This window comes from Myodes glareolus, chromosome 8 (assembly GCF_982192425.1).
Source record: "Myodes glareolus chromosome 8, mMyoGla1.1, whole genome shotgun sequence".
In the NCBI taxonomy this organism is placed as follows: Eukaryota; Metazoa; Chordata; class Mammalia; order Rodentia; family Cricetidae; genus Myodes; species Myodes glareolus.
The window spans coordinates 19,603,580-19,625,085 of record NC_142033.1 but is presented as its reverse complement, the minus strand read 5'-3'; the positions used below and the strand labels follow the sequence as shown (position 1 = coordinate 19,625,085).

The window sequence follows — 21,506 nt, the reverse complement described above, 5'->3', positions numbered from 1 at the left end:
AAGTCATGCTGCTTTGAACTTTTAAAAATAAAAGCTCATGAAGTATTTAAAGAAAATTTCCACTGATGTCTGATATCACTTTTCTTCATTATAAGGCTTCAGTTTAAAAACAATAAAATTCTTATTTCTGTTTGGGAATTGATGAATAAGAAAAAATAAAGTATTATAAATTAACTTAGTGGCAGTGTTTTAGATGGCATTAAAAGGTAAAAAGATTATTGAACAGTAAAGAAATATGTACATTTTATTTTTCAGTTTATAGTCCATGCACATAAAATACCTGAAAAGTAGTTCAAGTTTACAAACTTATTATTTTTGAATAGAGTTAAAAAGTAATTCCTAAAGAGAAAACTTGAATGTGTCTCACTGTACTAGTGAATGTAGCTACTTGAGACAATCCATGAAAACAAAATGAGAGTAGATCATAGATGCTGATTGCTTTTCTGATAGCTGGCTGCTGTGTCAGGATCTGCATTGCATTAATTGATTAGTAATGATAATAAGACAAGTAATTATGTGCCTCATTTAGCTTTTTTCTTGAGAAAAATATTTTAGAACAGTGTTTTCAGCTCTTCCTAATGCTGCAACCCTCATGATGTGGTGACTCCAGCCGCAAAATTATGTTCATTGCTACTTCATAACTATAAATTTGCTACTGTTATGAACTGTCTGTTATGACTCACAATGTAAATATCTAGTCCTCAGATAATCTTCGGTGACCCCAGTGAAAAACTCCTTCGACTTCCAAAGGATCACAGCCCACAGGCTCAGAACCATCATTCTAGAAATATAAATATCTAATAGGCGGATGATCTTAGATCACCCCAGTAAAAGGGTCATTCAACTTCCAAAGGGTCAAAACCTTTGGTCAAAACAGGCTTAAAAGCACCATTCTAGAAAGTGAAATTAATTTTCAATATTTCAAAATATCCTAATTAGTATCTACAAACTATTTCAAAGCATTCGAACACATGTTTCATCACTAGGAAAAATAACTAATGAGCATGATATGAAGCAATTGTTTCAATAATCAGAGCCATTCTTCTTCTAGGGCTGTGTTTGCAATTGTCACTGGCCTACTTCTTCACTGGAGTTGAAGCAGAGACCTGTTATAAATAAAATTCACCTGTAAAATACAAGTACTTCAATCACTTCCTATCTCAGCTATGGCTGAGGGTGAGTCTACAATGTTAATGAACCCATCTCAAGTATGGTTGAGGGTGTGTCTACAATGTTAATGAGCCTATCTCAAGTACAGTTGAAGGTGTGGCTACAATGTTAAATACAATGCTAAGTACTTGTAAAATACAAGTACTTCAATCACTTCCTGTCTCAGCTATGGCTGAGGGTGTGTCTACAATGTTAATGAACCCATCTCAAGTACAGTCGAGGATGTGTCTACAACAGAAGTGAACCCTCCATCCCATGAACAGATAAAGGAGAAATCCAGAGTACATCAAACAGTTTTAGTTTGGAGACAATTTGGATGCAATTTGACGTAGGTTGATATGACCTACAGGCAGAAAACATTTTCATACAAGGAGTTACATACAACCTTGTTCAAGAAAAATATGGAGTTGAGAAACAGATTGTACAAGGTGGCTTCTATCCATGAGGTTGCTCTATATATCTCCCATCTCTCTGTCAACAGGACAAATGATCTTCAGTCTGGAAACTCTCCCTTGGGTATTAAGGTTTAGAAGACTTCAATCCAGTGATAATTTCATCTTGTGAAATGAAAGTACTGTTGTTGGACCCAAAAACACTTGGGATGATCCGCATAGTGATGGATGGTTCTGGGAAATTCAAAAGGGTCACTTGAGAGGAACCTCTACAGAGGGGGAAAATCAGTTACTGCACCTAAAGTGTACCTAGACATAATGATGTAAGTTTTCATTCTTTTTTTTAGTCATTTTTCTTAAGATTTATTTACTTTGTATACAGTGTCTGCCCACATGTGTGCCTGTACCAGAAAAGAGCACCAGATCTCATTACAGATGGTTGTGAGCCACCATGTATTTGCTGGGAATTGAACTCAGGACCTTTGGAAGAGCAAGCCATATTCTTAACCTCTGAACCACCTCTCCAGCCTTTGGACACTTAGAAATTTGATAAAATACAGAAAACCATTTCCGAAATCTAAGTTATTCGTTCTGGGACATGATCTGTGTTATCCAAATAGGCCTATGACAGAAAGATGAGTAATGAGTCATGTAACAGCATGAGAAGCCATTATAGCCATTGATCACAGTGTCCTGGATCACATATTCAGGATCTAGAAAACAGGGCAAGTGTAGAAAAATGCAGTCCATGTGCAACCATGCAAATTGTGTCTATAGCAAGGTGGTATAATCCTAAATACTATGACATGAAGGATCATGTGGGAAAGTGCAGTCTCCTGTGCAGTGTTATCAGGAACGTGAACGCAAGTTCATGAAACAAGTCCATGTTGTTTTCAAAAATGCTATTCCTCCAATTCAGTAGTCACTTAGGAATCTGCAGAAACAACCTTTGAAAAATAGCATAACAAAGACCTTTAGCTCTAGATAATATGAAATATTACTTGTTGAGGCATTAATTAATAGGACATATTTAATCAGTGTTTTAAAAGCACATTTATTTCTCTTCACAAATCCATTTGACTTCCTGGCCAAGTTATTTTAAGAAATCATATATTCGAGTTTCAGCTTAACTACTTTGGATCTCTGTGCAGAACTTAAGTGTTGTTCCAGACATTTCCTTCTCATAGATGGCATCAAATCTCTCATTTTGGGCCACTGTGAAGTAATTTTTCCAGTCACCAACAGTACCTAAAATAGCAAGAATGAATGAAAGAATAAAATATAAATTACAAAAGAAAAGCTAATATTCACCAAGGGAAAGACTGAGTACTTGAGAAATGAATTTGAAATGCACTGTATTTGGCTTCAAAAATAATTTCTATTATAAAAAAATGAGGAAAAGTGTTATTAGTTTTATTCTAATTTGTAACAATGGTAACCGGTGTATATGCATATATATTTATCTTGAAATTAATTTTGTCTGGTAGATATTTAAAGTTAATCTCATATTAAATAAATACTGATTATTTCAAAATGTTATTTAAAATTAATTATTATCATGGGTAAAACAAGCTTATAAATAAGCATGGAGTTTATATTTCAAGAGTTATTTTGAGACAGATAATTTTCTTATCTATATTCTCGGGGAATATACTGTTTCATAAGGGAGATCTTGTACTTTTCCTGACTGTCCTGCACAATCATCAGCAGTAAGACATTTTATTTTTTCAGTCATAATGTCTTTACAAAGAACTTTCCACCATCCAGATAAGCTCTCAAATGGGAAGCAGAGGAGTTTCACTTCCTGGAATTTACAAATGAGAATTCTGTGATCATTGGAAGACACTTTTCCACTAATTCACAAAATTTATACTTCATTTATATTTTTGGTGAGAATAACATTAAAGTCAAACCTGTAAAGCTCCAGAGCTGTCTTGAGACAAACACATGACTTTGTGTGAAGGAACAATTGCCTCATGTAGATATTCATGAGTAGCCTGTACTATATGTGAATTACGGGATAAACATGCAAATCTGTCTATTGAATAAGTGAATGAATGAACAACTGAATCACAATCACTACCAATATTTATATAATGTGTGTGTATAAATATATATACATATATATATATATATATATATATATATGTGTGTGTGTGTCTAATTTATGGTTAGAACGTTTTCTAAATTATTATATATCATTTCATGTAGTGTTTTTCCAAATTTTATATAATAGGTGTTATTGTTTTATGTGTTTTGTCAATGATGTGAGTAGAACTTTGGCTGGCTAGTTGATGTATTTGATGTCACAGATTTAGACAGAACTCGGTCTAACCACAGGGCATGTTTTTTCTTCCTCTACAAGAGATGCAAAGACTTCAAAATCTTGTTAGGTTAGCATGTAGTCTTCCATGATGATGTTGCACAAAACAACAAATCCAGACACGAAGCTCATTTTTTCTACTCATCAGTCTTTAAGCTGTCAAGAAAGATCTCATCCATTTTCATATGGCATGAGCTAAACTGTTTGGGGATTTACCTTCCGTGACATAGCTGAATTTGACTGCATCAACAAAATGAATTGCTTTTCAAGTTCTATCAGGTAAACTTTGTATGAATATAATTGTGTATGCATATACATTAGTCATTTTGCTCCAAATTATAATAATACTAATAATATTTTTCTTTACTCTGTTATAGTAGAAATTGTCTTTGGAGTCAAATGTAGTGTTTTTTCAGATAAATTTAACACTAAAACAACTTTTTACTTTGACAAGATTAGAACTTTTATTAAAATGTCATAATATAATGATTTTCAAAATTGTTTTAATTTTATTTCAATGTCCAAACACATTCCTGGAGTTATTCTTATGTACCAGCATTAAAGAAGGTCCCTTTCTTCTGTATTTATTTCAATAAACATTAATCAAAATAGTAGTTGGCATTAGTAAAAAGTTAAACAACTAAATTTTTAAATTAATTTATGATGTGTTGATTTATTATTATTGAAATGGACTATGTATAAGAAACCATAATACACAATTTGCTTCATAACAAACCAAGAATTTTAATAGTAAATTCCATAAGGAAAAGAAACTTCTTTTTGATGAACTGTCTACATAAAAATTGACAATTATTTTCTAAGTTATATGGGGCTTTAAGGAAGTTGCATTCTACTAGATAAGTGACCAATGAGGAAAGAGGAGTGTCTATGTCAATTTATAGAATGCAATAGAATGATAAACATGATAGTTCACGATATTGCATGATAATTGTGAAAGTCAATTATATTTAGAATAGTAAATTAGAAGACAGTATCAAACCTTTAGTAACTATGTACATTGTTTTTCTTTGTAAGGACGATCCTAATAAAGTGACTTTTGACTGTATATGTTTTTGGTTTTCATTGATTTCCTATGAAGAACTGAAACTTAAAGAAGTTAAATAAAGTAGTAGAAATCATAGAACTGGTTCTTCACAAGAAAGTAAAGGTGAGAATTACATTCAGCAAAATTTTACCTTTTCTCATGAAAGGGGACTTGCTGTGATCCATCATTGATGAGGGCAGATGGGTATAATTGACCATGGGGTTGTCCTTCATCATTTCAAAGGAGGTGTGATGGATAATCTTGTCCAAGGTCTTCTCATCCAAGGTCTTGTCTAGAAAGCTGGCAACCTTTTTGATTTCTTCCTTTGGGTTCTTCAGGAGTGAGATGAAAAATGCAAGGAAATAACAAACATGTAAACCACTCATATTTTACAAAGTGATGCAACTTTTATAATTACATTATTATTCTTGAGTCTACATAAGTATATGCTGGAGTTTGAGGATGAAGCATTACAAATTCAAGGTCTAGAAACCAGACCCTCTGCATATGGGTAAAAGTTTTCTTGCCTGTTCTGTTTATGGGACCTCTCACAGTTGAACCAGGATCTATTCCTGCTGCACGAGCTGACTTTAAGCCTATTCCACTTGATGGGATGTTTTGTTCATTCTTGATGTTGGAAATGGGGTGTGGTTGGTCCTGCCAGCATTGAATGTGCCAGGCTTTATTGACTCCCCATGGGAGGCCTTACCCTTTCTGATGAGTGGATAGGAGTGGGTTGAGGAAGAAAGGGAGAAGGGGAAAATTGTGGTGATATGTAAAATGAATTTTAAAAAGCACGTGAGGTGTAAATATAAAGAAAATAAAAAAAAACACAAATTCACGGTCTGCTCTGCTACACAGAAAGACACTAATTCAACAAACAAAAGAAAGAAAGAGCACACACTGCTCTTTCAGGGGACTCCTTTGGTTCCCAGTCCCCACGCAGAGTAGCACACCAAAGCCTTTAACTCCAGCTTCCAGAGACCAGGCCCCATGGGCTCTGAGAGCATGTGCACTCACTTACAGACAGACAGACAGACAGACACAATTATAAAAATTAACCAAAATCAATCACCTCATTTCAGTTTATTAGCATAGCATGAGCTTAATGTTTACAGCTTTCAATCGGGCAATTAAATTTTCATTGATATTTCAAAAAGATTTTGAAAAAAATTGATTGAAACTAAAATTGAGAGATATGATTAGAATTTAATAAAATGTAACATCTACTGTGGTGATGAGATGTCGGTATCAACTCCCAGTAAAAGCAAACAGCTTAAATTCTTAATATAGGACTTTGAAATGTTTCAAAATACTTCCTGCTAAGAGTACATATATAACAGATTTTAGAAGTATTAAAAAATGTTTGAATATTCCTCAAGTGCTCCTTGGGCTAGCCCATGAATCAACCAAAAATTGTCTTTTTGAATAAATCACATCAGTATAAAAAGGACAGAAGCTCTTCCTAAAGATAGTAGAGGTTATCTTTCCAATTTGGGTGATTCAGATGTCTTCTATGCTGTAAACTAACTACAACCTGAAGAGTGGAAAATTTCGGACTGTTGGAGACAAGCTATAAAAAAGGCCTAGCGTTTCCCAAAAACACATTCAGAGCGTGTAACCATTCACTGGGACATACTGTCACTGATATTTTGGTTATTACTCTCGTTCAGTCTACAAGTCATCACATTATGAAAGGTTCCATCTATGTGTAACTCCTAAGCCACAGTATTTAAGGTGAGCACTATATTAGGTACTATAAGTATACTTTCAAAATTGTTAGTTTTTTTAGTTTCCATCACAGATTTGAGAATTGAAAGGTGTTCTAAATTGTGTATATGGAGCTTTACAAACAAAGAAACATTTCTGTACATTTTTCAATGGTTTGGGAAGGTCAGCAGGACTGTCCAAGTTTTGTAGAATAGCCCAGAATGGCGGCAAAGTGCATTACAATAATATTGAGCAAACCCATTTCATAGAGACTGTGTGAATTACAAGTTTATACTCTAAAATAAATACACTGTGTGTTATGCCTAGAGTCTGTACCCCAAAAAACACCAAGAGACCAGACCAGATACAAAAGCAAAGAGTCTTTCTAATTACAAAGTAACTCAGGTTCTCCATTCATTCAACACAGTGGGTAGAGTAGGAGAGACTCTGAGTCACAGTGGGGTGGGGCATTTATTGGGGATAGACCAAGGGCAGTACATCTGGGAGTCTGCTAGTTACATAGTAATAGTCTCAAGACTGGTGTACCTCCAGACTGGAGGAAACTGTCCTGAGCTGATAGGTCAACTGCAACTGTGGAAAGGTTGCAATACTTGGAGGCCAAGGGGAAGTGAGGCTGTTGCTATGATTACTGCATTCCACCTTATCAGTAAGGCAGGTCCAGAGCCTGCCACCTAACTTCTGATGTGTTCTTTACCCCCATGAAAGATACCTTTCAGCAGTTGCAACTGACCAATCTGTTCAGTAAGGGTTTCCCAAGCCTGTAGGTGCATCAATTCTGAGACTGTTGTTATGAAACTTGCAAACCACCAAATGCGGCACCTTGCTCTACCCCTAATAAATGAGCGGCCCCACTATGTCTCATGGTATCACCTACTCCATCCTCTGTGTTGGATGGATAGAGGAACTGAATTAACTCGTAATTAAAAAGGCTCTTTACTTTTACACTGGATCTGATTTCTTGGTTGTTTTTGCAGGTCTAGGCTCTGGGCACAACATTGGAAAAGTAAAGAAAGAGAAACATTTGAAAAATAAAACAAACAAAGCATGGACACAATCCAAAGTCCAGAGTGTGCAGAGAGTAGACTGTAATTATACTAAACATAAAACCTAACTGAAGGCTTGGCAAACTAAAAGGAAAAATAAAGTTGATATAGTAAAAAGAAAATACAAGTCGTAAAGGATGAGAGGTTGGAGAACTAAACACATTATTTTTTCTTTTAAACATGTTAAATTAATTCCAATGTTGGTCTGAAATTCCATTTAGAAAATGATGAAGATATGGGAATTACTTACAGATAAATATTCAGCAAATGCAGAAGAAAGAAGTGAAGATCAAATTATAGCGATCAATTGAAAAAGAAAACGAATGGATGTATATACAGATACCAACTGCAAAGTCTTGGGTGTGACATCCTGGTAAGTCCAGAGGAGAATTTTAGGGAAAAGGATGGTTGAAATCACATGCTAACTAAATGAAGAAAAATCTATAACTAAATATAGATCAATGATTTCACAAAGTGGTAACTGGTCCGATAGACATGCAGAGTTATGTCTATATAACTATATATAGGAAAAAAAAGCTATTTTAATTTGGATTCTAATGTTAGTTTGAAAAATAGATATTAATGGTTTCTCCATGACACAGTGTGCACAGTGTGCACATTATAAACATCTACTATGTTACCTGTTTTAAATCTTCATAGTACAAGAAAAGTAGCGGATGCTCTTTCTTCTTTTCCCACCAACTCTTAACGTGATTGAACCATGAACCATAAGGCACTAAAATAGGAAAAAATGGTACCTATATAAGTGTTTACCAGATCAAAAAAATTTTAAGAAGGCATTTGCAAAGACATTTTATAGAATTTGATAATCAAAGAGGCTGACAATATAGGATCAATTTTCAAAAAGTTAAAGTTAGCCTTTTATATATGTATATATACAATCAACTTTTAAAACATAAATTACAAAGACAGCATTTCAAGTAAGAATAGATTGGCCACCACTGAGTTAGGTTGATCTCCATTGAAGATTTACATAACATCAAGTATCAAGTGTTAATATAAATATCACAGATACAGCATGTATAACAGAGCTCTCTAATGATGAACAAAAACTGAGAGTGGACTTTTAACACTGGAAAGAGATTACAAAATGTCTTTATATGGCATTGATTATTATCACACTTTCAAGTTAAATTTTATAGTAAACACTTAAATGTAGTTACTTTCCTAAACTGGAATTTAATATATTAGTATTAAACTTGAATGTTCTGACTTTTATAAAAATGAAGGAAGATAGGTTATTGAAAATAGAAATATTTGAAATAAAAACTAGTTGACATCTTAAAACTAAGTTTTAGGCCTACTCACCATTTCCAGCTAAGAATTTCGGCACATATTCTTCCCAGGTGCAAGGAATAGGGTGTAGATTATTCATTAAGTCAAAATGATAATACGAGACAGCAACATCTTTGGCATTTCGAGCTAAATAAATCATCTACATGACAGAGGAAGAAGGAAAGCAAGGGATGGGGTATTATTAATAAATAAATATATTTATAAATATATAAAATTGCAGAGCAGTTCTTCTCCTCGAAGTTATGGATCATAATGCTAACCTATCAGCACTTCTAAAGTAGAAACTGTACTCATGAACTTATTAAGGTTTTGGTTAGCTTACAAGAAAGTACTTTCATATATAAGGATAATTACACTTTATTTTTATATACCACACCCAAATCTTTACATAAAGTCAAGTCACAAGAACTAGATAATTTTAATAGCAGAGTTACTAATGAAGAAATGATTAACTGTTGAAGAACTTGAAATTTCCTGCTAAACACTCAGTCACAAATATTTTACTAAATAATGTCACAAACTTTCAGTTATGAATATATATTCTTGCCTTAATTTTTTTTTGTTGAAGGTCACATTATCCTGGCACAGAAAGGGAATAAAAGTAGCAATATTCTGTTGGAGTGAAATTCTGTTACTTTTAATATTAGAAATTTCATATCAATAAATTGAAATTAATTTAAAAACACTTAACCGTTCATAGTGGCCAACTCCTATTATTGTAGTACTTGGGTGGCTAGGGAAGGAAGCTCAGGAATGTGATATCAATTTCAAGGCCAGCCTGGCACATAGTGATATTTTGTCTCAAACAAACAAACAAGAAGGTGATAAGGGAAGAGGAGAAAAAGTAAGGATCCAGAAGAGAGATGGGGAGAGCAAAGAAGAGAGTGGAGGGGGGAAGGGGGAAGGCAGGAGAGAGAAGAGGAGAGTATCAAGCACTTCCTTGTGTAGTTCAGTTCTCTAGGTCACAATACACACTGCTAGTTCTCACAACGTGAATAGATAAGTGGACAGTGTTCAACTGGAGGCTTGTACCTTGCATTTGTTCTCCCAGAGACTTTTCGGGAGTAGATCAATTGGTAGATGTGTCTTTACAATCCGAGGTGATGGAGTTGTCTTTAAGTATTCAATACCTGAAAATTTCAGTTTAAGACAGAGAAAGATTAGAGTACCAAAGGAACTCAGATTTCTTCATTTTTCCCACCAAAATTTGTAAATGATATTTTAGTGTGAGGGTGTGTACATGTGCTGAGAAGTGTGTGTGTGTGTGTGTGTGTGTGTGTGTGTGTGTGTGTGATAGATGTGTTCATGTGTCACAATACAAGAGTATTGTGAAAGTCAGCAGATAACTTTCAAAAGTCCATCCTTTTCTTGCAATGTGGGTTTCAGGTCCTTGTACCTGTACAGCCAGGGATTTTTCCCAGCAAGCTATCTTGATGTCTTCCAAACATTTTTCTACAGACATGTTGAAGCAATATTAAATGGAGGTAACTTCTAAAATAACTACAGGCTGTTTTTTGTTTTGTTTTGTTTTGTTTTTCGGGATTCCAGGAAGTAGTATTAGGAGACAGGTAACAGTGTTCACTTCAACATTTATATCACTGTATTAAAATTTCTACTATAATTTTACTCAGTAAAAGACTTCTAAATTTTTAAAAGTCAGTTTCATTTTTTTGTTTGCAAAATAAGGACTAAAACACTACATTGGTAACTTGGAGTTTTAGCACATCTGCTTCTGCAGGTCTTCCATACAAACCCAAAAGTCTTATGCATATTTTATTTTTAATATCACTTAGATCAACTCTAATCTCTAAATTATCTGCTAATGCTACATACTTTTGCCATTTTCAGCATAGGAATACATTCTTCAAAACACCTGATTACTCAACCCCAAGCAATCACCAGTTTTAACTGTTTATAATTTATCATACAACATCCAGTCCCAGTGTTCTATGTAACACTTATCTGTATGTAATATGGCATGTATTTTGTCATGGTGACTTGGAGCTTTAATCCAATACTCAAGAGACTGAGACATGAAGATGTTAAGTTTAAAGCCAGCTTGGACTTCTTAGAAGTCCACAATAAACTGGTTTTTTTTAAATAGAGAACTATTTAAAAACAGAAATATGCTTATTTCCAGAGTGTTCCAATGCTTATTGCTGATGCTGGTTCTATAATATACATTTAATAGAATGGAAATTCCTTCAGAACAGAAATATGACATATTATTTACCAATGATTATCTTTTTGATTGAAGTTCATAGCCCACGATAAATATTAAGCACAACCACTTTATAACAATAAAAATAAGGTCATGAAAATCAAATATCTAAAGATATTAATTAGAAACCTACAAAATTCCATCATGGATCTCATATCTCCAAAGTGGCAGGTATAGTATGTAGAAACATTTCTTTGTATCTTAATAAGTCTTGCCTGAGGATCAAAAAAGTAAAACAGCCACACTGGCCAGCTTTACAGACGAGTTAGCAATGACACACATCTTTAATCCCAGTAGTCACATTAGCTTGCCATAGAAACCTGGCACTAGTGGTGCCTGCCTTTAATCCCCAGAAATAGAGATTATAAGACTGAGACTGAGAGCTTATGTGTTTGTTTATTAAAATACAAATGAAATGCCACCACAACAGCCAAGTTACGCAGTACAGAGAAACGAAAATTGTAATCTTCTATAGGTACAAACTTCCCTCTATTAATCTAAGACTGTCTTCCTTCCCCATGACAATTCTTTCTTATGAAAATGTTTCATACAGTCTTGTTCTTTGGCTTCAGAAGACTAGTAGAACTAATATTTTATAAATTGATTTGCTTTTAAATGTTACAACATTTTTGTAATTCCTTGGTGAGAATATGCATATTTTACTAATAATTCATAGTTAACTTACAACACAATAACTAATGCTTTATAATTATACAACCATTCGCGCTCTGTTTCTTCTTTTCTTTCTTTCTTCCTTTCTTTCTTTCTTTCTTTCTTTCTTTCTTTCTTTCTTTCTTTCTTCTTTTTTCTGAGTTAGAATCACAAATAGGATTATGCAGCTTCTGTGGCAGGGTCTTCGGTGTTCCACTGGACTCTTCCCTGCTCCCACTGTCGCCCTTTTGTCTCCTGAGTTCTTGGAATACAAGGGGTCCCTATTTCAGTGCTGAGGAGTTCCAACCAGAGGGGTGAGTCTAGGCTATCCAGGGCGGACTGTCCAGGAAGAGAGCACAGCCCCGCCCCCCCCCCGCAGCTTTTACTACAGGGTCTTCTGTGTTCCACTCGATCCTACCCTGCCATCAAAGTTGCCCTTCTGTCTCCTGTGTCCTTGGAATACCAACTATCCCTACTTCAGTGCTGAGGAGTTCCATCCAGAGAGGAAGAGATGGGCAGGCGCCAATGCAAGAATTCCTCCAACAACCTGAAAGGTGGCATGACATCACCAGAATCCAGGGATCACAAAACTAGAAGAATTGAACACCCTACTACAGAAGAAATAGAAGAAATTGACTCTAAGCAGAACTATATGAAAATAATAGAGGAACTTAAACAGGAGGTGAAAATCTGCTGTAAAGAAATGGAAGAGAAGTATAACAAAAAGATTGAAGAAATGAATAAAGACATGGAAGAGAAGTATAACAAAAAGTTTGAAGAAATGAGTAAATCCATAAAGGAAACACTGGGAAACCAAGGAAAAACAATAAAACAGGTAATGGAAACAGTTCAAGAATTGAAAACTGAAATGGAGGCAATGAAGAAAACACAAACCGAGTGTAGGTACACAGGTTCCCCATTTTTCCCGAGGTGCTATGCAGGGCTGTTCTGCTTCCTGGTTCCACTGCATCAGCTTGAGGGTGTAGCATAGAACTGCCCTCTCCTGTTATGTTAATTTCACCTACGACCCAAGGGTGTAGCTTAGAGAGAACTCTCCCTCTACTGTCATGGTAATTCCACCTGCAAGCAAGGTTCTCACCTGCAGGCAAGGTTCCTGGGTCAGCTTTTCTCTGAGACTGAGCACGCCCACCTGGCTTCCTCTTTTCTCTGTTCAGCTGCTCTCCGACCGTGGGTGCGGCCCCCTGACTTTTCTCTTTCCTTGATCCTGATGGGGGGCTGGTGTCCTTTTGCCCCACGGTATATATACCCGACTTATGCTTAATAAAGCTGCCATTTGCCGCTGCTCCTCGGCAGATGAGCCAAGTCTCTTTGTGTGTGTGTGTCGTCTCTGTTCAAACCCCTAGGACAATTGTCCGTTCTTGTGGGCTCGGGTCAGAAAGCGCGCGCCTGTTTCGAGGTTCGGGTGGCCACAGAAAAGTGCGGAAGACAACAACCGAGGGCCAGCTGGCTATGGAAAATCTAGGTAAACGAGCAGAGACTTCAGAAACAAGCATAGCCAATAGAATACAAGAGATAGAAGAACGAATCTCAGATTCTGAAGACACCATAGAGAAAATAAATGCTCTGACCAAAGAAAACAGCAAATCCAACAAATTCTCATCACAAAACATTCAGGAAATGTGGGACACAATAAAAAACGAAATCTAAGAATAATAAGGGTAGAAGAAGGAGAAGAATTGCAGACCAAAGGCCCAGAAAATATATTCAACAAAATTATAGAAGAAAACTTTCCCAACCTAAAGAACGATATCCCTATGAAGGTTCAAGAAGCATACAGAACACCGAATGGACTGGATCAAAAAATAAAAAATCCCCTTGCCATATAATAATCAAAACACAAAGCATTCAGATTAAAGAAAGAATATTAAGAGCTGCAAAGGAAAAAGGTCAAGTAACTTATAAAGGTAAACTTATCAGACTTACACTGGACTTCTCTATGGAAACCATGAAAGCCAGAAGGTCCTGGATAGAAGTACTGCAGAAACTAAGAGACCATGGATGCAAACCCAGACTACTATACACAGCCAAGCTATCATTCACTATCATTGGAAAAAACAAAATATAGCAGGATAAAAACAAATTTAAACAATACGTAGCCACAAATCCAGCCTTACAGAAAGTATTAGAAGGAAAATCACAACCCAAGGAATCCAACATTGCCAATACTGCCTACAATAACTCAGACATCTAGCAACACTTCACAAGCACAACTCAAAGAAGGGAAACACACACACTCTACTACACACACAAAAAAAAAGAGGAAAATATCTGGAGTCAACAACCACTGGTCATTAATATCACTTAATATCAATGGACTTAATTCACCTATAAAAAGGAACAAACTAAGAGATTGGATACGAAAACAGGATCCAACATTCTGCTGTTTACAAGAAATACACTTCAACCACAAAGACAGACACCTACTCAGAGTAAAGGGTTGGAAAAAGGTTTTCCAAGCAAACGGACCTAAGAAACAAGCGGGTGTGGCCATTCTAATATCTAAAAAAATTGACTTCAAACTAAAATCAATCAGAAGAGATGGATATGGACATTTCATACTCATAATAGGAACAATTCATTAGGAGGAAGTCTCAATCCTGAATATCTATGCCCCTAATATAAAAGCATCCGCTTATGTAAAAGAAAAACTTTTCGAACTCAAGGCAGTCATCAAACCACACACACTAATAGTAGGAGACTTCAACACACCTCTCTCACCAATGGACAGGTCAATCAGACAGAAACCCAACAGAGAAATTAGAGAATAAATAGAGGTAATGAATCAAATGGATTTAACAGATATCTATAGAACATTCCACCCAAATAGGAAAGAATATACCTTCTTCTCTACAGCTCATGGAACCTTCTCAAACATTGACTGCATTCTCGGTAACAAAGCAAACTTCCACAGATACAAAAAAAATATTAGGAATCACCTGTGTCTTGTTGGATCACCATGGAATAAAGTTAGAATTCAATAACAGTTCTAACATCAGAAAGTCTACAAAATCATGGAAACTGAACAATCAACTACTGAATCATCCCTGGGTAAAGGAAGAAATAAAGAAATTAAAGTCTTCCTTGAATTTAATGAAAATAAAGACACAACATACTCAAACGTTTGGGACACTATGAAAGCAGGGCTAAGAGGAAAGTTCATAGCATTAAGTGCCCAATTAAAGAATACGTAGAAAGCACACATTGGAGACTTAACAGCACACCTGAGAGCTCTAGAAAAAAAAGAAGCAGACTCACCCAGGAGGAGTAGAAGACTGGAAATAATCAGACTGAGGACTGAAATCAACAAAATAGGAACACAGAAAAAAATCCAATGAATCAATGAAACAAAAAGCTGGTTCTTGGAGAAAATCAACAAGATCGACAAACCCCTATCCAAACAAATCAAATGGCAGAGAGAGAACATGCACATTAATAAGATCAGAAATGAAAAAGGGGACATAACCACAGAAACAGAGGAAATTCATAGAATCATTAGATCTTACTACAAAAGTCTGTATGCCACAAAATTGGAAAATGTAAAAGAAATGGACATTTTTAAGATAAGTACCATATACCAAAGTCGAACCAAGAACAGGTGAGCAATCTAAATAGACCTGTTATTCGTGAAGAATTAAAAGCTGTTATCAAAAATCTCCCTACTAAAAAAAGTCCAGGACCAGATGGTGTCAATGCAGAATTCTACCAGAACTTCGAGGAAGAGCTAATACCTATACTCCTTAATGTATTTCACACTATAGAAACAGAAGAGTCATTGCCAAATTCTTTTTATGAAGCTACAGTAACTCTGATACCAAAACCACACAAAAACACAACCAACAAAGAGAATTACAGGCCAATTCTCAATAAAATACTGGCAAACCGAATCCAAGAACACATTAGAAAAATTATCAATTATGATCAAGTAGGTTTCATCCCAGAGATGCAGGGCTGGTTCAACATACGCAAATCTATCAATGTAATCCATCATATAAATAAACTGAAAGAAAAAACCATATGATCATTTCATTGGATGCTGAAAAAGAATTTGACAAAATTCAACACCCCTTTATGATAAAAGTGTTGGAGCGATTGGGGATACAAGGATCATACCTAAATATAGTAAAAGCTATTTACAGCAAGCCGACAGCTAACATCAAATTGAATGGAGAGATACTCAAAGCCATTCCACTAAAATCAGGAACACGACAAGGCTGTCCACTCTCTCCATACCTCTTCAATATAGTGCTTGAAGTTCTAGCAATAGCAATAAGACAACATAAGAGGATTAAGGGGATTCGAATTGGAAAGGAAGAAGTTAAACTCTCGTTATTTGCAGATGATATGATAGTGTACATAAGCGACCCCAAAAACTCTACCAAAGAACTCCTACAGCTGATAAACACCTTTAGTAATGTGGCAGGATACAAGATCAACTCCAAAAAAAATCGGTTGCCCTCCTATACACAAAGGATAAAGAAGCAGAGAGGGAAATCAGAGAAACATCAGCTTTCACGATAGCCACAAATAGGATAAAATATCTTGGGGTAACTCTTACCAAGGAAGTGAAAGACCTATTTGGCAAGAACTTTAAGTCTTTGAAGAAAGAAATTGAAGAGGATACCAGAAAATGGAAAGATCTCCCTTGCTCTTGGATTGGGAGGATCAACATAGTAAAAATGGCAATTCTACCAAAAGCAATCTATAGATTCACTGCAATCCCATCAAAATCCCAACAAAATTCTTCACAGACCTTGAGAGAACAATAATCACTTTATATGGAAAAACAAAAAATCCAGGATAGCCAAAACAATCTTATACAATAAAGGAACTTCTGGAGGCATTACCATCCCTGACTTCAAACTCTATTACAGAGCTACAGTATTGAAAACAGCTTGGTATTGGCATAAGAACAGAGAAGTCAACCTATGGAATCGAATAGAAGACCTGGATATAGGTTAACCCACAAACCTATGAACACCTGATGTTCGACAAGAGAGCTAAAGGTATACAATGGAAGAAGGATAGCATCTTTAACAAATGGTGCTGACATAACTGGATGTCAACCTGTAGAAGAATGAAAGTAGATCCATATCTATCACCATGCACAAAAATCAAGTCCAAATGGATTAAAAACATCAGCATTAACCTGACCACTTTGAACCTCACAGAAGAGAAAGTGGGAAGTAGTCTACAAGACATAGGCACAGGAGACCACTTCCTAAGTAGAACCCCAGTAGCACAGACAATAAGAGAAACAATGAATAAATGGGACCTCCTGAAACTGAGAAGCTTCTGTAAAGCAAAGGACACTGTCACTAAGACAAAAAGGCTACCTTCGGACTGGGAGAAGATCTTCACCAACCCCTCATCAGACAAAGGTCTGATCTCCAAAATATACAAAGAACTCAAGAAACTAGACACTAAAACTCTAATAAACCCTATTATAAATAGGGTACTGAACTGAACAGAGAATTCACAACAGATGAACTTCGAATGGCCAAAAGACACTTAAAGTCATGCTCAACCTCCTTAGTGATCAGGAAAATGCAAATCAAAACAACTTTGAGATATCATCTTACACCTGTCAGAATAGCTAAACTCAAAAACGCCAATGATAGCCTATGCTGGAGAGGATGTGGAGTGAGGGGAACACTCATCCATTGTTTGTGGGAATGCAAACTTGTGCAGCCACTGTGGAAATCAGTGTGGCAGTTTCTCAGGAAACTGGGAGTCAACCTCCCTCAGGACCCAGCAATTCCACTCTTGGGAATATACCCAAGAGATGCCCTATCATACCACAAAAGCATTTGTTCAGCTATGTTCATAGCAGCACTATTTGTAATAGCCAGAACATGGAAACAACCTAGGTGCCCCTCAATAGAAGAATGGTTAAAGAAGGTGTGGAACATATACACATTAGAGTTTTACTCAGCGGTAAAATACAATGACATCTTGAATTTTGCATGCAAATGGATGGAAACAGAAAACACTTTACTGAGTGAGGTAACCCAGACCCAAAATGAGGAATATGGTATGTACTCATTCATAAGTGGATTCTACCCATAATTAAAGGTCTTTGAGCCTATAATTCGTGATCCTAGAGAAGCTAAATAAGAAGGTGAACGTAAAGAAAATCATATAGTTATCCTCCTGGATATTGGAAGTAGACAAGATTGCCAGGCAAACTTGCGTGCACGTGGGGTGGGGATGGAAGTAAGGGGAGATGGTTAGGGAGAGGGGAGAGGGGGAGGATCGGGGATGGATTGGGGGAATGGGAGGGGGGAGGGAGGAAGGATGGTTATGGGAGCAGGGAAGTATATATCTCAACTAAGGGAGCCATTTAGGGTTTGCAAGAGTCTTGATTCTAGAGGGGTTTCCCAGGTCCAAGGAGAGGTCCCCAGATTGTTCCCTGGGCAGCAGAGGAGAGGGTACCTGAACTGGCCTTGGCCCATAACCATACTGATGAATATTTTGCATATCACCATAAACCTTCATTTGGCGATGGATGGAGATAGAGACAGAGACACACATTGGAACACTGGACTTAACTCCCTAGGTCCAAATGAGAAGCAGAAGGAGGGAGATAGTGAGCAAGGAAGGCAGGATCAGAGGGAACCTTCATCCGACGATAAATGGAGATAGAGACAGAGACCCACACTGGAGCACTGGACTGAGCCCCCAAGGTCCAAATGAGAAGCAGAAGGAGGAAGAACATGAAAAAGCAAGTCAGGACTGCGAGAGGTGTGTTCACCCGCTGATACAAGGGGCCTGACCTAATGAGAGCTCACCAAGGCCAGCTGGACTGGGAGTGAACTAGCATGTGATCAAACCGGATTCTCTGAATGTGGCTAACATGGGGGCTGACTGAGAAGTCATTGATAATGGCACTGGGTCTTGTTTCATCTGCATGTACTGGCTTTTTGGGATCCTAGTCTGTTTGGATGCTCACCTTCCTAGACCTGGAGGGAGGGGGGAGGAACTTGAACTTCCCACAGGGCAGGAAACCCTGACTGCTCTTAGGACTGGAGAGGAAGGAGGAGAGGGAGTGGGGGTTGGGGGCAGTGGGAGGGTATTGGGAGGAGGGGAGGAAGTGGAAATTATTGTAAATAAATAAATAAGTAAATTAAAAACATAAAAAATAAAAAAACCAAATTGGACTGTGCTAGATGAGAATACTCTTGTAAAATTACTATCACCAGGAGATTTAAATTTTACCTGATATATTTTGTTCAGGATAATTCAGTTCCAGCATTGGAATTTTAGTAGTAATAACGTCTCGCTTACATTTTTCAATATCTCCATCGTTTAGAACCATGTCAACAATTTCACTAATCCAAGTAGTACCTACAACAAAAAGCCAGAATTTTTAAAATCAGTGATCAGTTAGCTTCTTTTTTCAATATTATTTGATTTTATTTACTGATTTATCAAGAAGCTCATACATATAAACATGAAGCATTTTTGTGACTTTTTAAATAAATTGAATTTTTTGAGATCATGATATTATAATATCATCTGCCCCCTCCCTTTCCTCCCTCTAAAGCCTATGTGTACTTCTGGCCCATACCAGCTCTCCATTTGTGTGCACGTGCACACATTTGCTTCCCAGATACAAACAAATACATACAGGCATATGATTAATTCTGGATTACCTCAGCCAACCTTTTGCAGGGGGAAGAGAGCAGTCCTACCTCAACTTGAAGTGCCATGCTTTTGTTAAGGCCATGGGAGGTTTGCCCCTTTCTGAATGAGACAGAGGAGGAGTGAATGGGGAGGGGGATAGGTGGGAGTTTGGGGAAAGGAGATGGGAGCAGAGGAGGAAGGGGAAACTGTGGTCGGTGTGTAAAATAAATTTTAAAAAGTTAATTAAATAAAATAAAGTCTAAAACAATCTTATAAACAAAAGTCAAGGTTAGACCTGCATTCTTTAGGATACAGAACTCACCTGATTTAGGGAATGTGGTTATCACAATGTCATCTGGTCTGCCCTGGAACTCTTCCATCCTTTCCCAATTGAGTGCAAAAGCATAGACCATAGGATAGCCATTGATGATCTTCAGATCTTTCCTCCAAACTTCTGGAGTACCCATTTTTGTAGCAGGTTGTACAGATGCAGAACAGACTGCCTATTAGCAACAAAACCGTGGAGAACGAATAAAAATCAGAATCTGTGTAACGAACGCTCAGCTTCAGACACTAAACTATAGTACAAAGTGAACTTTGACTTTATCATACTGTACATAGAAATACAAAGGTTATCTTGTGAGACTGATACTATAGATTGACAAGCGTAGCACTCGGCTATCTGATGCCAGAGCAAAGGTCACCAGCAGAAATATTGAAGAGAAGGGGCACTATGCTTCTGTGAATTAAGTCATTTTTTTACAGAAATATGTAAAAAGTTCTGCATTTATATTAAGATATCAGCATTTTCGTTGTAGCTCATTTTCCTTTAGGGTTACTCTAATTTCATTGTGACTTTTAATGTCATACATTTTGACATATATGACTTTGTATGTTTTGTCCTCTTCTAAGAGTTGTTTCTTTGTCACCACTCTTAAGGAAATGATTCAGAATGCTCTCAAATGTGGTTATTTCTGTGTGTGCATATGAGTACGCTCACAATTGCAAATATAGACTTCGGCTATATTGAGCCTCTTGAAATTGTGGGTATTTAGTTTTTATTAACAAATTCTAAATTTTTAATTTAGTTTTTAATACTGGTTTTTATATTTATAATGTAAACTAACATATTTGACCTAAATTCTGGACCTTGTATAAGAACCTGTGCCATTAACCTTTTCTGAGATCTTGTTAGAAATGCAGGACACCCAGGTCACCATGTAGACTTAGAATCTACATTTTTATGAGACCCTGCAATTCCCCACCTTAAAATTTAAGGTGAATTTAAATCACTTTAATTATTCTCTGACAATGTAGATTATAAATACATAAATTATTAAAATGCATTCATGGTCTTGCATTTATTATGTTTAATATCCATTATCATCCTTTCTTACCCAGTCTTAAGACATGTTTTCATTTTGTATATGAAATAAGGAAACAGCTGTAACCTGAGGCTCACAAAGAAGGAGTGGCCTCCAGGATTAGACTTTGATCTGTTCAAGTTGAGCGTGTATTCTTCATACCTCCAGTGGCATGCTTATTGTAATCATTCTTATGCTTTTTTATTCTTGATTATGTATCAATTTTTTATTCGACCAAACACAAAAAATTTATGTACTTTATGGTTGAAACTCCTTTTAACTTCAAATAAAAATTAAAAAGGAGGAAATTGTGGAAACACAGAACTGACTTAGAGTGCAGGCTCCTCCTGGGACAGATGAGACGAAGTTGGGAAACAGTTGCTGGACAACCTAAGCATAGATAAAAGCAAACTTTCTCTGCCCATTTCTCAAATGATCTGTCAGAATCTGTACCCTGGATAAGGAAGTGGCCTTTGAGTTCATCTTCATGCTCTACCCAATATAAAGGAGTGCTTTGCTTCTGTATATTTTTTGCCTTGTTTCTATGTACTTCTTTTTATTTTTATTACTGTTATTAATTGAGGTATTTGTTCCTTGCAAGGTGA

General features: G+C 36.4%; 1 protein-coding gene across 1 annotated transcript; it reads right to left on the bottom strand.

The window, feature by feature from the left end:
* Positions 1-2,591: 2,591 nt before the first annotated feature.
* Positions 2,592-20,139, bottom strand: Sult1b1 (sulfotransferase family 1B member 1). The gene is made up of 7 exons (XM_048443092.3): positions 19,860-20,139; positions 19,130-19,258; positions 10,054-10,151; positions 9,034-9,160; positions 8,346-8,440; positions 5,082-5,262; positions 2,592-2,810 (listed from the first exon to the last, which is right to left on the bottom strand). Exons 1-7 carry the CDS (start codon positions 20,002-20,004, stop codon positions 2,689-2,691), a joined length of 897 nt encoding a protein of 298 aa, XP_048299049.3. The 5' UTR covers positions 20,005-20,139; the 3' UTR covers positions 2,592-2,688.
* Positions 20,140-21,506: the final 1,367 nt, after the last annotated feature.